Source organism: Panthera leo, chromosome A1, assembly GCF_018350215.1.
Source record: "Panthera leo isolate Ple1 chromosome A1, P.leo_Ple1_pat1.1, whole genome shotgun sequence".
In the NCBI taxonomy this organism is placed as follows: Eukaryota; Metazoa; Chordata; class Mammalia; order Carnivora; family Felidae; genus Panthera; species Panthera leo.
Genome location: NC_056679.1, coordinates 205268033 through 205282583, shown reverse-complemented (window position 1 = coordinate 205282583; position 14551 = coordinate 205268033). Strand labels below are relative to the sequence as shown.

The 14551-nt window shown below is 37.9% G+C and overlaps 1 protein-coding gene across 2 annotated transcripts in view; it reads right to left on the bottom strand.

Moving 5' to 3' along the window:
* OXCT1 (3-oxoacid CoA-transferase 1) overlaps positions 1 to 14551 on the bottom strand; it is a 147225-nt gene that overhangs the window by 59635 nt on the left and 73039 nt on the right. For both annotated transcript variants that reach the window (XM_042950990.1, XM_042950981.1), the window contains exons 10-13: positions 13168 to 13262; positions 11384 to 11432; positions 5056 to 5128; positions 4367 to 4442 (exon numbers count right to left, since the gene is read on the bottom strand). In XM_042950990.1, the coding sequence (XP_042806924.1) occupies positions 4367 to 4442; positions 5056 to 5128; positions 11384 to 11432; positions 13168 to 13262 (293 nt within the window). The remainder of the gene's footprint in view (positions 1 to 4366; positions 4443 to 5055; positions 5129 to 11383; positions 11433 to 13167; positions 13263 to 14551) is intronic.

Sequence of the window (14551 nt, the reverse complement as noted above, 5' to 3'; positions counted from 1 at the left end):
AATTTTATGCACTCAGACATGTAGCATACATGAGTACACCCATTTGTATTTCTTCTTTTAAAATGCACAAATAAAGTTAAAAATGTGAGGGAAAAACAAACATAAAACATCCTGTTCTCCTTTGCCCTAAGAATCCCTCATTAAAAAAAAAAAAGAAAAAAATCCCTCATTTCACTTCTCCCCACACAGAAGCAACAAGCCCTCGGCTGTCGTTTCGCTCACACACAGCAGCGCTGTCCGGCAAGCCCCTGTTGCAGGCTTTCAACAACCAGCTCCCATCGCTGCTCGTACACACCTGCTTCCCTTCACAAGTCAATAATCTATGGCAGCTGTTTTCTAAAAATAGGCACTAGGAAAGCCAGAGAGGTTCTGAATGCAGATTCAACGGGCTGCACATCTGTCCACATTTTCGTAGCTTGCCTGGGGTTTTACCATCATCAGGGGTTTTACCATCATCACGATAATCAGGGAACTCGAAGGAGCCAACTACTATTCTGTCGCATTTTCTCTCTTCAGATGCTCAGGGCAGAATTTTTCAAAATCTGTGTACAGGAGATCAACACTGCATACTAAGAAGCTATTAAAGGATAAGACAAATAGCATCCATACAATTTGCCTGCCTTAAAAGCTTAATGTTTATTGTAATCTGACATCGTGATGATGGATGGGGATGCCATGATGCAGAGAATCTCAACGCTTTACAACCATTGAAAGATTATTCAACTCACTAAAAAGATAAAAGCAAATGAAAAATGATATAATAAAGCTGAACTTTTCAGCTTCTTAACTGCCAGATCTTGCAATAAAAATATATCTAAATTTTAATAATCAACATAAATCTTTGAGACAAATAGAAATAGATTGCTCCCTGAAACTATAAGAAGGATAGACTGTACCTTATCCATAACCAATAAGAGCCAGAAATATGTCCTCAAAGGGCTTAATTTTGGGCACTTGAACATGAACTGAGGATAAGCAGGTAGTACTAGTTACTGTAAAATATAGTCTTGCTTACATCAGTGTAATTTAAGGCAAATATTCCCTCTTTAATGTTAAGCAATAGAGGAATGAAAGAAATAACAGTAATAGCCACTATTTAGTGGAATTCTTTTAGTGGCCACTTTAATTTTCTTCTCAATTAATCCTAACAGAAATATGTACTCCAAATTGTATTTGTTAGAGGAAGAACTAAAATTCAGATCAAATTTATTACAAACTAAAGTTCATGGTCTTGACTCTTAAACTCTTCTGCATTCAAAAGAATCAAAAACATACACTATGCATCACATATAAAGAATCCAAGAAGTGATTATGGAAAAAAAGGAATTTTTTCCTTTTTTATTAAAGGAAAAAAAGAAAAGCTCGTCAGAAATGACATTACCATCTTCTATTACCAAATGAGTGGAACCAGACACAAGAACATTTTTTATGCTTAGTTTCTGTTCCTTCAGAACTCCAGAGTTCTCCATCACTGCCCCACTAGGTCCAGTCATTTGGAAATGCATGAGCTCCAATTGTATTAAGACTATTTATAAAGTTAACCAACACTGATTTTTTTTTAATCACTCACAGGAATCCTCACAGGATATATAAAAACGTGATACGTGTTGAAAAATCTTTCCTACAAATGACAACTACATAAGGTATACTCTGTGCGAGCTTCCAGCTTCACTGGGTGCCAAACCATAATATAAACAAGACATACACTGACTTTTTAAAGATGCCTATGTTCCTTAAAGACAATATGTTGATGATATTTCTGCTCCATACTCGGGACCACTGTGCAAATTGATTTCAAACTTGTTAAATTTTGTTTCAAACTTGTTATCTCTAGACTTAGAGATACAGACATATTTAAAACTCTATTGTTTCTGTCCATAGTAACTAATTCTATTCCCTTCTCTGCCAGGTACCTCCAACTTTTCCTTCTTGTCAAATAATAACAACCCATTTATTTAGCTTGTACTATGTTGTCAAGCTCTATGATATGTACTTTGTATATACTATATCATTTATTCCTTTATATAATCCTATAGAGTAGGTAGTATTATATCCTCATTTTACAGATGAAGAAAAAGTAGGCAACTGCCTCAGTTACACTGCTAGCAAATGACAAAAATTGGATTTCAACGCAGGTCTATCTCACTCCGAGGCCCTTGCTCTCATCCATGGAGCTAGGAGACCCCAATGAGACACCAGAAATTAGCTAATCTCAATTCTTCATTTTATAGATAGGGATGCTTTAACCCAAAGAGTTTAAGTGACATGTTCAAGGTCACACCTTAATTACTGGGTAGAGTCAGGGCTAGAACCCAGAGCTTACTTTTTTATGCTCCTTCTAACTATCCCATGTGGTCTTTTTCTAAAAATTTGAGAACAGAAATGTATTTTGATTTTCTACACAAGTAAGTATTCCCATAAACTGTCAATCTGATTCACTGTACAATATTCAGGAGATCCTCCCTGATTTCTCTGAAGCCTCCAAAAGCTGCCAACTCTTATAACCATGGCTGATTTAGAATGAACATGTTTAAGCTAAAATAACAATATACTCCCTAATATTAGTGGTTCAATGATGTTTCTCCCTTACATTTTATTTTTTAATTATTTTTTATCACTTTAAGTAAACGCTATTCCCCAACGTGGGGCTCAAACTCACAACCCCAAGATCAAGAGTCACATGGTCAGGGGCGCCTGGGTGGCTCAGTTGGTTAAGCGTCTGACTTCGGCTCAGGTCGTGATCTCGAAGTCCGTGAGTTTGAGCCCCGCATCAGGCTCTGTGCTGACAGCTCAGAGCCTGGAGCCTGTTTCAGATTCTGTGTCTCCCTCTCTCTGACCCTCCCCCGTTCATGGTTTGTCTCTCTCTGTCTCAAAAATAAATAAAGGTTAAAAAAAAATTAAAAAAAAAAAAAAAAGAGTCACATGCTCTACTGAGTGAGCCAGCTCGGTGCCTCTCTCCCTTACAGTCTGTGATTTACGATCATTCTTTAATATGCTGGTTCGCAAACCTGGCTACAGATGGTAATCATCAAAGTTGCTTTTAAAATGCCCAGTGCCTAGGCTACATCCCCCATTAATTAAATTGAAACCTCTGGGAGTGGGATCCAGGTATCAATAGTTTTTTAAAATACTCAGGTGATTTTAATATGACCAGGGTCTTAATTATTCAAACCTTAAAATAATATTTCACAGTATATTAGATCAAAAGAGCTAAAGACAATCTCTAACACTGTCATCAACTATATTAATCCACCTTCCTCAAAGATTACTAGAGGAAAATATCTAAGTGATTTCAGAAAAACTCTCAAATCATAGAACACCAGCATCAGTTACTTAAACAAATTCCTTGTAGCTGATGATATAGAAAAACACACAGAAATCCTGAAGTACACATCCAGAAAGAGTAACCTGAGCTACCAGCCAAAATGAGTTCATAATCATGGACATGCACTCATTATTGTTTCCACAAACACATTACAAAGCAACAACCTGGTATGTAACAAACCACACTCATAAATTAAGTCAACTGATTATAGTCCTTTTTCCAAAGCTAATTCTATGCTTTCTTCCCTGATTTAGGTGATTAGTAAATAAAACTTTGCATTTCAAATGCATGTTTAAATATCACAAGTTTTGAATTCCATAAGAGAAGACAATGTGACTGATTACCTATGAGGTCACATGACCAATTGAGAGGTTTTTTTTTTTTTTTTTTTTAATCACTATGAATGAGAAAATACAGAATTAACATAAAATTAATAAATTTATTTTTGTTCTTTCTAGTTATAAAAACTTAGCTATAATATTTGTATTTCTTATCTTTATCAGAATTAGCCCATTTATTTTTATTTATTTTTTTATTTTTTTATTAAAATTAATTTTTTTTTAACATTTATTTATTTTTGAGACAGAGAGAGACAGAGCATGAACGGGGGAGGGTCAGAGAGAGAGGGAGACAGAATCTGAAACAGGCTCCAGGCTCTGAGCAGTCAGCACAGAGCCCGACGCGGGGCTCAAACTCACGGACTGCAAGATCGTGACCTGAGCCGAAGTCGGACGCTTAACCGACTGAGCCACCCAGGCGCCCCAGCCCATTTATTTTCAATCTTCCCCAATTCTCTGTTCTCATGGAAAATTGTGTTTTAACCCTGATCCTGCCTTTTAGTCCTCTAGCAAACGGGCAAAGCCAAATAGTTCTCAGTAGCTGTTTTACCAAAATTTGACCAAAATATTAAATGTTACGAAAATGTTTCATTTTTGTAATAATTATATTGTGCTCTCATAGCAATTCAACAAGACTTTTCTTAGTATTTCAAAAATAACTACTCTGACCCAAGCGTAAGTCAGAAGAAAAATGTGTACTTACAGGTATCATCCAGTTAGCCAGGTCACCATATTTGGAAACCTGCATTGCTCCTAGCATTGTTAGATTCACATGGCCCCTGAGAGAGAGAAAAGGAAATATAAAGCAAACTTTGTAAGCTTTATGTCCCATTTGCTTGAAACTGCCAGCAATTAAAATAATTCTATAGCCACCAAAATAAATTTGCTTTCTCCTACCCAACACCTGATTTCAAAATCAACCAGCTCAAGCTGGTATAGAGAAATAACCATTAAGAGTTCTTTAAAAAAAAATATAGCCTATATTGTCTCCAAAAACAAATAAAAAACAGGTGTACACGGTGAGTCTGTTTCCTTCAGTAAGGGAGAATGTGGCTTGATTTGAAGGCAAACGCTAGCTAGAAAATGAAAACAATTTTGTAGAAAACGTTAGGATCCTTAGAAAGAACTTTAAAAATATTTACTTTGGTATACTCAGCACACAGATATAAATTCCATTTGGGGGGGTTCTTTTAATAACTGTGAGATGAATGTTCCAATTCCCAACATTCAATGTGAATAATTTCACATCTTGGTGCAACTGAACAAGCCAAGCCCATGAACATTTGCTGGCTGGGAGACGTGGCTATGTTTCGGAGTCTTGCTAACACGCTCAGAGGATGACTCAGTTCATTCCACGCCATGTGAAACACGAGGGGCTCCGTTGTTACATACCCTCTAATCATTGCAAATGATTCATCGCTGGAGAAGTAAGAGGCTCCTGGAAGAACAGTAACTGTTTCCTTGCCTAAACACACATACACAAGAAAGGAAACAAAGGAAAGAAAAGGCTATTAGATTTCTAAGAGTGGAAATCATGTAGAGAGAGGTCTATACTTTCTCTGTTTCCTAAAGAACTAAGACCTCTTTAACCAAACAGCAGTGGCAGTGGGGTTGTGGGAGATCCACTGGGAACTGTCACCCTGTGAAGAGGAGTATTTTGTCACAAGTATTGTTCAGATTTGCCCTTGCATGGTGATAATAGAAAGACCAACTTTGAATTTTCTTATTGTTTTTGTAATTCTCTACAAAGCACCCCCTATCACCTCTAAGCATTTCTGCCTCTCCCCAACCTCCACTGCCTCCACAAGCCCCTGCTAAATGCTGATGACCGTGAGGGAAAAAGGAGCCCCTGGGATGCATCTAGCAACACTCTAAGTCACTGGAGCAAAGAGATTGTGTGCAAAGATATGCAACTTGGAAGGAAATGACACAAGAGATGCTCCTCAGATATTTCTTAAAAAAAAAAAAACAATAAATAATCTAGAAAGTAAGGTTCCCCCCACCTAATTCCTTAACATCATCAGGCCTGAATCTCTTCTTTTAATCTCTCTCTGCCTCATATTTCAACTCTCTTGATCCTCTAAGTTTCTGTTAAAATCATAGGACTTTGATGAGATCAGGGAATAACATCCTAATACTGGCTCATGTATTTAATGGTAACTGTTTTTTTTTTTTAAGGGTAACTTCTAAGAGGTCCTCTTGGAAAGATCTCAACCAAAATGTACACCTCATAATTAAAGAGCTGAAAAGGATCTTCAAGTTCATCCTGTCCTCACACAACCAACAGTATCACCTGACTTGTATTTCAGCTGCTTTCTTTTTGTGATCTATTTCCTGTGAGTACAGTGCCCAGGAGAAGAATCTGGCCTCAACTAGAAAAGGACTCACATGCCATTTTGCCAAATAGAAGTCAACTGTATGAGAACACCTCATGCATTATCCCAGTGTAATAAAGCAGTCAAATAGAAGGGGAAGAAAAGTTATGATACCAGGGTTGGAAAAGAGAAAAGCTCCCAGACACAACAGGACTAGGGTGGTCAGATCATGCCCAGCTGTGCAACACAGCTGTACCCTCAGCTTTTCAAGCCTTGCCTGAAAGTTAAATTCTCCATCAATATCCCTCTCCATTTGAGCTCGAGTAGAGAGAAACAGTCTATTTATATCATGCTGAAATATTTATTCCCAAAAGGAGTCTGATTCTAAACAAGGGAAACATTTTCACATCTTTCAAAATACTGTAAGATGAAAATCTTTGGAGAGTACTTTCTGGTGTGGTCAGGAGGGGCTTTTTGGTTTAGGATTTGGAGGATTAAATGAAATAAGGTCCTTACTCTGGTACCTGGCACAGAGAAAGGACTCCATAAACACAAGCTTCATTATTGTCACTATTATTATATTTCTCACTCCGAACCTACTTGTAGAAGAAATAATGCCATCGCCCCTGTAGGGATAAATGCTACTCAGCAACTGGCTTATGTGGCAGAGTTATACCGCCAGCCTGGGAACTCTAAGCTTCAGGATAGGCATGATACAACTAAACTTGATCCTAACACAACTTCCATATCCAGTATATTTGGTTCCTGACCAGTCCTATGAGGTGCAAGGGGCAAGAATGTATAGGACAAAAAAGCAGAGAAACATAAAAATCTCAATTCTTTGTTCTTCACGTGCTAAATCACAATGACTTCCAAAGGGCAATCTCCACCAGCTGACAGTACGTAGAAGGCATTATTTATCGCTCACAGGAAAGCTGGAGATCAGTGAGAGAGTCTTGGCTCTCCCCATGTGATTTATGAAGCATAGTTTTATTTAAGAGCCCAGAAAACAACTCTCATAAAATATAGTTATTGTCAGGTACCTGCTAATACATTCTGCAATCTTATAAATTACATTCTCTGGAAGCCAAGTTAGTTGTCAGTATTTTTAAATATCCAATATCTAAGTAAAAATAGATATCCTAAAGTTGAATCCATGCTTTCCAAATACAATGTCCAAATTTGGTCAATAAGTAACTGTTATCAACAATACAATCAATATTTTAAAGGAAAAGAACTTTCTTATTTGCCTATTCCTTATTGACTTCTGTTTCCTCCAGTTTTTTTCTGCATTTGTCTAGATCCTTTCGTAATATTTGGGCAAACACAGTTATTCAATTTCACAGTTACTGAGTCCTTGGGCTCATGATTTAACGTGGTGTTTATTCAATATCAAGTAAAATGTCTGCTATGTGCCTTGAACGGTGTTACAAACCAAAACACAGACGTCCTAAGCTAATAGTTCTCAAACTTTAACACCAATTAGAATCACATGGAAGGCAGATCTCTGAGCTAAACTCCCAGAGTTCATAATTCAGTGAGCTTGTGATGAGTCCTGAGAATCTCTGTTTCTAACAAGTCTCTGGTGATGCTGATGCTGTAGGTCTGGGGACCACACTTCGAGAACCACCACTCAAAGCAAAAGGAATATACTATTCAGTTAGAGAGACAAATATACACGAATAATTACAAGGCAAAATGAAAGACACTAGATGTGTTACAGGTTCAAAGCAGGGACATTTCTGAGGATTTGGAGAGGACAAATGAACTGGAGCTTGAAGGACAAGTGTAACACATTTCAATAGGAAATTACTGATAAGGAGATGGGGATGCAGAAAGAAGGGGACAGAAGAAATGAATCTGATGATGCATGCAGGAAGAGCAAAGGCATGGAGAAGGGAAAGCATGAAGCATGATCAGAATAGACCACTTGGGGGCGCCTGGGTGGCTCAGTCGGTTAAGCATCCTACTTCAGCTCAGGTCATGATCTCGCAGTTCATGAGTTCAAGCCCCGCGCTGGGCTCTGTGCTAACAGCTCAGAGCCTGGAGCCTGCTTCAGATTCTGTATCTCCCTCTCCCTCTACCCCTCCCCTGCTCATTCTCTGTCTCTGTCTGTCTCTCAAAAATAAATAAATGTTAAAAAAAAATTAAAAAAAAAAAAAAAGAATAGACCCATTAGTCCAGTATGGGTGGACACAGAAGTCCTTGAAGGGTGTAGTGGAAGATGAAGCTAGAGAGGGCAGTCCCAGCCATTAGATAGATCGTGAACGCTGTACTATTCGTTTCTTAGTCTGCAGACCTATGATTCTTCAGCTGTGGCACGAGGACCTCGAGAGAAGGCACTATTGACATCTGGAACTGGGTAACTCTTTGAGGGGAGCTGTTACATTATTGTAGGATAATTAATAGCATTCCTGGCCTCTACTACTTGCCAATAACACTGGCAATCAAAAATGTCTTCAGACATTGTCAATGTCCCCAGGGGAATAAAATCCCCCACCTGCTCATTCAGAACCACTGCCCTAGAAGCACATGACAGGGGCCAAGGATATTTACAGGCCATGAGGTTAACATGGTGGTTCTTTCTAAAGGTGTTTTAACCAAAGGTAAGTCATTTAAAACATTATTTGATATTAAAATAAGAAAACCTGGGGTGACTGGGTGGCTCAGTCAGTTAAGTGTCTGTTGGTTCTGGCTCAGATCATGATCTCACAGTTTTGCAGGTTCAAGCCCTTCACGGAGCCTGTGTGGGATTCTCTCTCTCCCTCTCTCTCTGACCCTCCCCCTACTCACGCTGTCTCTCTCTCAAAAAGTAAACTTAATAAAGGAAAATTTTTAAATTAAGTAAAATAAGAAAACACAAGAAGTAGAGAAAAATGTGAAATGTACATTAATATGAAAGCTAAGGGGCACCTGGGTGGCTCCATCAGTTAAGCATCTGACTTCTGCTCAGGTCATGATCTCATGGTCCGTGGGTTCGAGCTCCACATTGGGTTCTATACTGACAGCTCAGAGCCTGGAGACAGCTTCGGATTCTGTGTCTCCCTCTTTCTCTCTGCCCCTCCCCCACTCATGCTCTCTCTCAAAAATAAATGTTAAAAAAATTTTTTTTAATTAAAAAAAAAGAAAGCTAAAACATGAGACTGACTGAAAGTTGCGCAATTGCATTGGAATATTCCAAATCTTAACAGGACCTCTGAAATGCTGCTGTCAGCACTGCCTTCTGAACATTTGTAAAACTCAGGTTAGGAGTGGGTTCAACTCAATGTGTAGAGGAAAAGGCCAGGGGCCAGGACAGCAGGCTGTGTGTGAGTCCAGTCCCTAGCAATGGGATCTTGAACACATCACATCACTTTTCTGTGCCCCAGTTTCCCAATCTGTACAATAAGTTTTTACTTAAGGCCCAAATGGTATATAACACGTGTGAGAAAGTATGCCACAAACCAAACAGTGCTATGCAAGTGGCAATCCATTTTTACATAACCCATGAAGTCATTATTTAGAAAAAGGGATCCTTAGAAATAGTTATCTAAAAATTTTAATACACTGATTACACCCAGAAATGTAACTCTTGGTATTCATTCCAAAGGATTTCTGTAAAAATCCTTTCAAATTAACACAAACAATGGGTCTTGCAGGTAACTTCCAAATCTGAAGAGTTGAGGAGACCACAAATATATATTCTGGGTTCTTTAGCTCAAACTATTTCCTCCCTAAATTAGGCAGCTCCAAAATCAAAAGCAACATAAATCCCAAAAAGAACTTTGATGAAGGAGCTGAAATACTATTAAACTGATTTGCAGCTTGGCTTCCCAAAAGCAATGAATTATTGTTTTACAAAGCAGTCAAAGATTATACAATGTATTTCAGAAGTTAAATAATAAAACTAGTGGCTTCATTAGGGTTGAGCTACTCTTAAGCTCATGGAATCAGAAATAGGGCTACTGTCCAATAGTCACTGAAAAGATTAACTACTTTTCCAAGGGAAGTGGGTTTTATGAACTAAGGCCTAAAATTTGGAAAATGGGAGTTATTCATTTTGCAAATAACTCACTAACATCATAAATTAATTAAACCAAGCAGCAAATATTTTCACAGATCAATGAGCTATTGCTAAAGGGTACAGTACAATTAAATTACAGCCTTAGTTAAATGTCATTGCTTTATCACAGTGGGCCTTTCAGGGTTGAGTCGTGTTAGCTAATTCAACTATTCAACCAGAAGCAGTTTTACTTCCAAAAATTCTAAGTATCAAACATCAATTCTGCTTGGCAGCTGGCCTTTATGTTCAGCTAATACTGCTTCTCTTCTGAGATTTACATGTACTATTTTTGAATGTGAAATAATACTTTTGTGGGGGTAGAGTGAATAAGAGTAAAAGGGCAAAGAAAATCATGCTAGGATATAAAAATCAGCTTCTTATGAGCAGCCCCAATCTAAGGATAATCTTCAGCCCCAACAGGGTGGCAGTGTTACCTCAAGCATGGGCAGTGACAATGACCAGATGGTCTGGCTTGTTTTTTCTCCTCTAGGCTGCTACCACATGCAACTCTATGTCACAGTCAAATTTAAAAAAAAAAAAAAAAAAAGGCAAAGCATATGCATGTGGGAATAAAGACAGGTTGAGTCCCAGTTCAAAAAAACTCCATTACTCACATCACTGGGTCACACTGAGTGGCAGAGTACATCATTCAGCACCCTTGAACTCTTGAAGAATGCTCTCCTACTCCAATGACAACTAGGGGGACAGTAAATATTGCTCAGAACAAAAACCCCAGTGTGCCAGATCCTTCCTTTTGCCTAGATGGATCCACTTGTCACCCCATCATAAAAAGGCAGACATATTTCAACCTAGGATTGGCCAATGGAAGGCACAAGCAGAAGGTCCAACAGAAGAGCCCCCATCCCTCACCCAGATTTCTGCAAGATGGCTGTTTCTCCATCAAAGACCATTGCTCCTATTAGGTGGCCCTCTCCCACTACCGTCCCTTAAGGCCTTGGGGTGACAATAACTCCCTGTGGTGCTTCACCATCCTTTCCTGGTTTCCCTCAGTCTTGTTCATACCCTTGTAAACTGTTCTTTCCTTTAATTCTATTCGTTACCCTATTTGGGAGTGCTCTATACATATAGCCAGGACCCTGACTGATCTACCCACCAAAGCTCTTGCCACTATATGTAACTCCACCTACAATTTCTCCCTTATCTTATTCTTCCCTAAACAAGAGACGATAAGCACACCAGACAAAGAAAAGATTAGGAAGTCCTCTCTCCCCTCCTCAGTGAAAAACACAGTGGAGCACTCTCCAAGAAAAGATAAAGAATCAAGCCCAACTCCTTACTCTTATTTGCCAAAAAAAAACCCTAAATTAACAGCATTGGAAAAGCACGTAATGAGGGAGTTTACCTGCATTGATTAGATCTGCATCAACTTCATTTTGTAGCGGATATGGACCCTGTCAAAGCACAAGTTCAATTAGTAAAAGAAGTTCTTCACTGAATCATACACTAAAATTGTAATATAAATGACTTCTTTCTCTAAAAACGTTGGGAAATTACTATCAAAAGACTCGAGGTGAACCTTTTAAAAATAATTCCAATGTTTTCATGGCTGTTTCTTCTATTGATTAGTCTTTCCTACACTAATAACTGTGATAAACAAAAACTATTTCCTAAAAATTACCAAAGTTTGAAAGAAATGTTAAGCTATTAGAAATATAGGTCAGTAAAACAAAAAGTAATTATTTAGTACCTATTATGCAACCAATGTTATCCATAAATCTTCCTGGTAGTCATCAGTGACTATAAACAAAATGGCTGCCTACTGGACTGGAAGGATCTGGGGAGGCAAAGTTTCATATTTTTTGGTATACAGCATCTAACAACCCGAATTTGGAGTCCTAACCTTATCTCTCACAACACCTAAGTTGTGAAGCTTTTATTTTTCCTTTGCCTGATTACTCTCAATTTTGCTTTTTAATTTTGTATGTATTTTTACAAGGCACCTCTACATTACTTCAATCGGGTGAGTAGTTTCATAACATAATATATAGTAAACAAAAGATGAGGAAATAGAAATAGGGAAAAAAGGCACAAGACAGAACCAAAAATGAGGAAATTCTAACATACTTCCAAAAAGAGGGACCAAACATATATCATTTAAATAAACTGAAGTGGCAACTATGTTTTAGGACTATGTAAATTTTCCTTCAAACATTGACTATGGGTAAGATACACCTTGTCTTCAAAATGAGGGGACTGGTCACTCTATAAATAATCACATTTTGAAGATATGTGAGTCTTTGATGGTAATATGAATCTGCTTTTATTCAGACTCATGTAAGTTTTGTGCTTTTGAAATTGGTCAAGATTACTGCCTCGATCATGTCAACTGTATGCTCATGATCATTATTCATGTTTTAAAGACTGGATATACATCTTACATATGGACAGTTTTTATTGCACTAACAGTTAAGATCTACTGAGAACAGAAGATTAAAAATCTTATAAATTGGCCAAACTATAAATAACCTCTGCCACAGTTAATATTATTTAAAAAAAATGTCATCCAGGAAGCAAAAGTATTTCTTAATATAATATTGAATAAAAAGTATGCACGAATTCTATGAGAATATTGAGCTCATATGGAAGATTAATCTTGAAGAAGAGAAAAATTCTTCCCTTTCGAACAACCTGACCTTGAAATGACAATTAGGTGAGAGGAATTTTTGAAATTCATCAACTGTCAAAAAATGTCCCTGTTCCTCAAGTAAAAACCTTACTTTTCAGTTACTCATCCAGAATCTTATTGATCATTATAATAATACAGAATTTTTAATGACCTTCGTTATCTTGTCCAACCACACAAAAGTTAGAAATAGTTATCTAAACCGGACACTGTGAGGTCTCTCTGAGGCAGGTACACTAGGGGAGGTAGACAATGACAAGCTAACATAAGAGGAGCAGTCAGAAAGCTCACATAGTCAGGGAACTACCATCTCCTACATGAAATACAACACTACATGCTCACAATTACCACTGTTTTATGGGGGAAAATATTTTATTATGATGTCAAAAATATAAAAAATAAGGTGGGGAACTTTAAGCTAACAACTCTCAGAAGATTTCATTGTATAGACTACTTCACTCTCCATCGAGACTGGATAAAGAAAACTTTAATTTTGGTCTTACCAAACCCAGGATTCCATTTTCACTTTGCAGATGAACTGTGATATTTGGGCTGATAAAGTTGCTGGCCAGAAGTGGGATTCCTATGCCCAAATTAGCTGGGGAAAAAAGATGTTAAGGTCCACTGCAAAACAGGTAAAGAGATTATGCCATAAATCTCCTACATATATAAATCTGAACTTCTCAATTCTAAAGGCACTTGCTCTGAATATAATCACTGACTACATTCTCCCATCATCCTTGAGGCACTATTTTCTAATTTTTTTTTTTAACGTTTATTCATTTTTGAGACAGAGAGAGACAGAGCATGAATCGGGGAAGGTCAGAGAGAGAGGGAGACACAGAATCCGAAACAGGCTCCAGGCTCTGAGCTGTCAGCACAGAGCCCGACGCAGGGCTTGAACTAACAGACCGCGAGATCATGACCTGAGCTGAAGTCGGACGCCCAACCGACTGAGCCACCCAGGCGCCCCTCTAATTTTTTAAAAAAAGAAAATTTCTAATTTCAATAACATTAATATGCTTTCCCATAAAGATAACAAAGTAGTGGCTTCAGAAGACTAGCCAAGAGGTCATTTTTATTGTAAGGCATATTTTATATTCATTAATGTGCTTAGCAAACTTGAACTGATGTTATTACTACTTATTATGACTGATATATTATTAAACATGGCTTGACCTTTGTTTAAAAGCAATTTTCACTATTTAAAACTCCAACTAAAAATAATGATTTAATATTCTCAAAAAAGGCTATCATTTTTAAACTAAAAAAAAGTTTTCTGACAATACCAATGTCTGCCCAAAACTGTAACGATTCCTTTGGGTCACTGAGATAACATTCATTGGTAAGTGAATCTTCTCTAGGACATAAAAGAAGGGGGGGGCGTGTAAGTTTTAGCGAATATAATTGAGACCATATAAAGAGTAGCTGAGTGTTGAATCTTCTTCCTCAAATGACCAAAACTGGGTCCCGATTTGTATGTGATGGTGTAGATTTAATCTTGCCTCTCAACACAAGCAGGCTCCTCAGATCAGAGATACACACACTCTGCCTGGAACTGCTGTCCATGCTCTCCTCGACCACCACACGCCAGCCAGAAATTAGTGCAGAGGATGACAGCACTCTGATGAGATTCCAGTAACAGTGAGATCTTTGTGAATCAGAGCTGGAAAAAATAAAGTTTGTATGTGCTGCCGTGTTACAGACTGCGAGGGGGGCAGGATGACTCCATGAACCAGGTCACTGCTCACAGACACAGGAACTCGATGAAGCTATGACAATAGCTACTTAACTCATCTACAAATCACAAGCTAGCATAGTTTGTACTTTATTTCTCACAGTGATGTACAGACCACATTGAGATATTATTTCCATTAGGAGTATTTT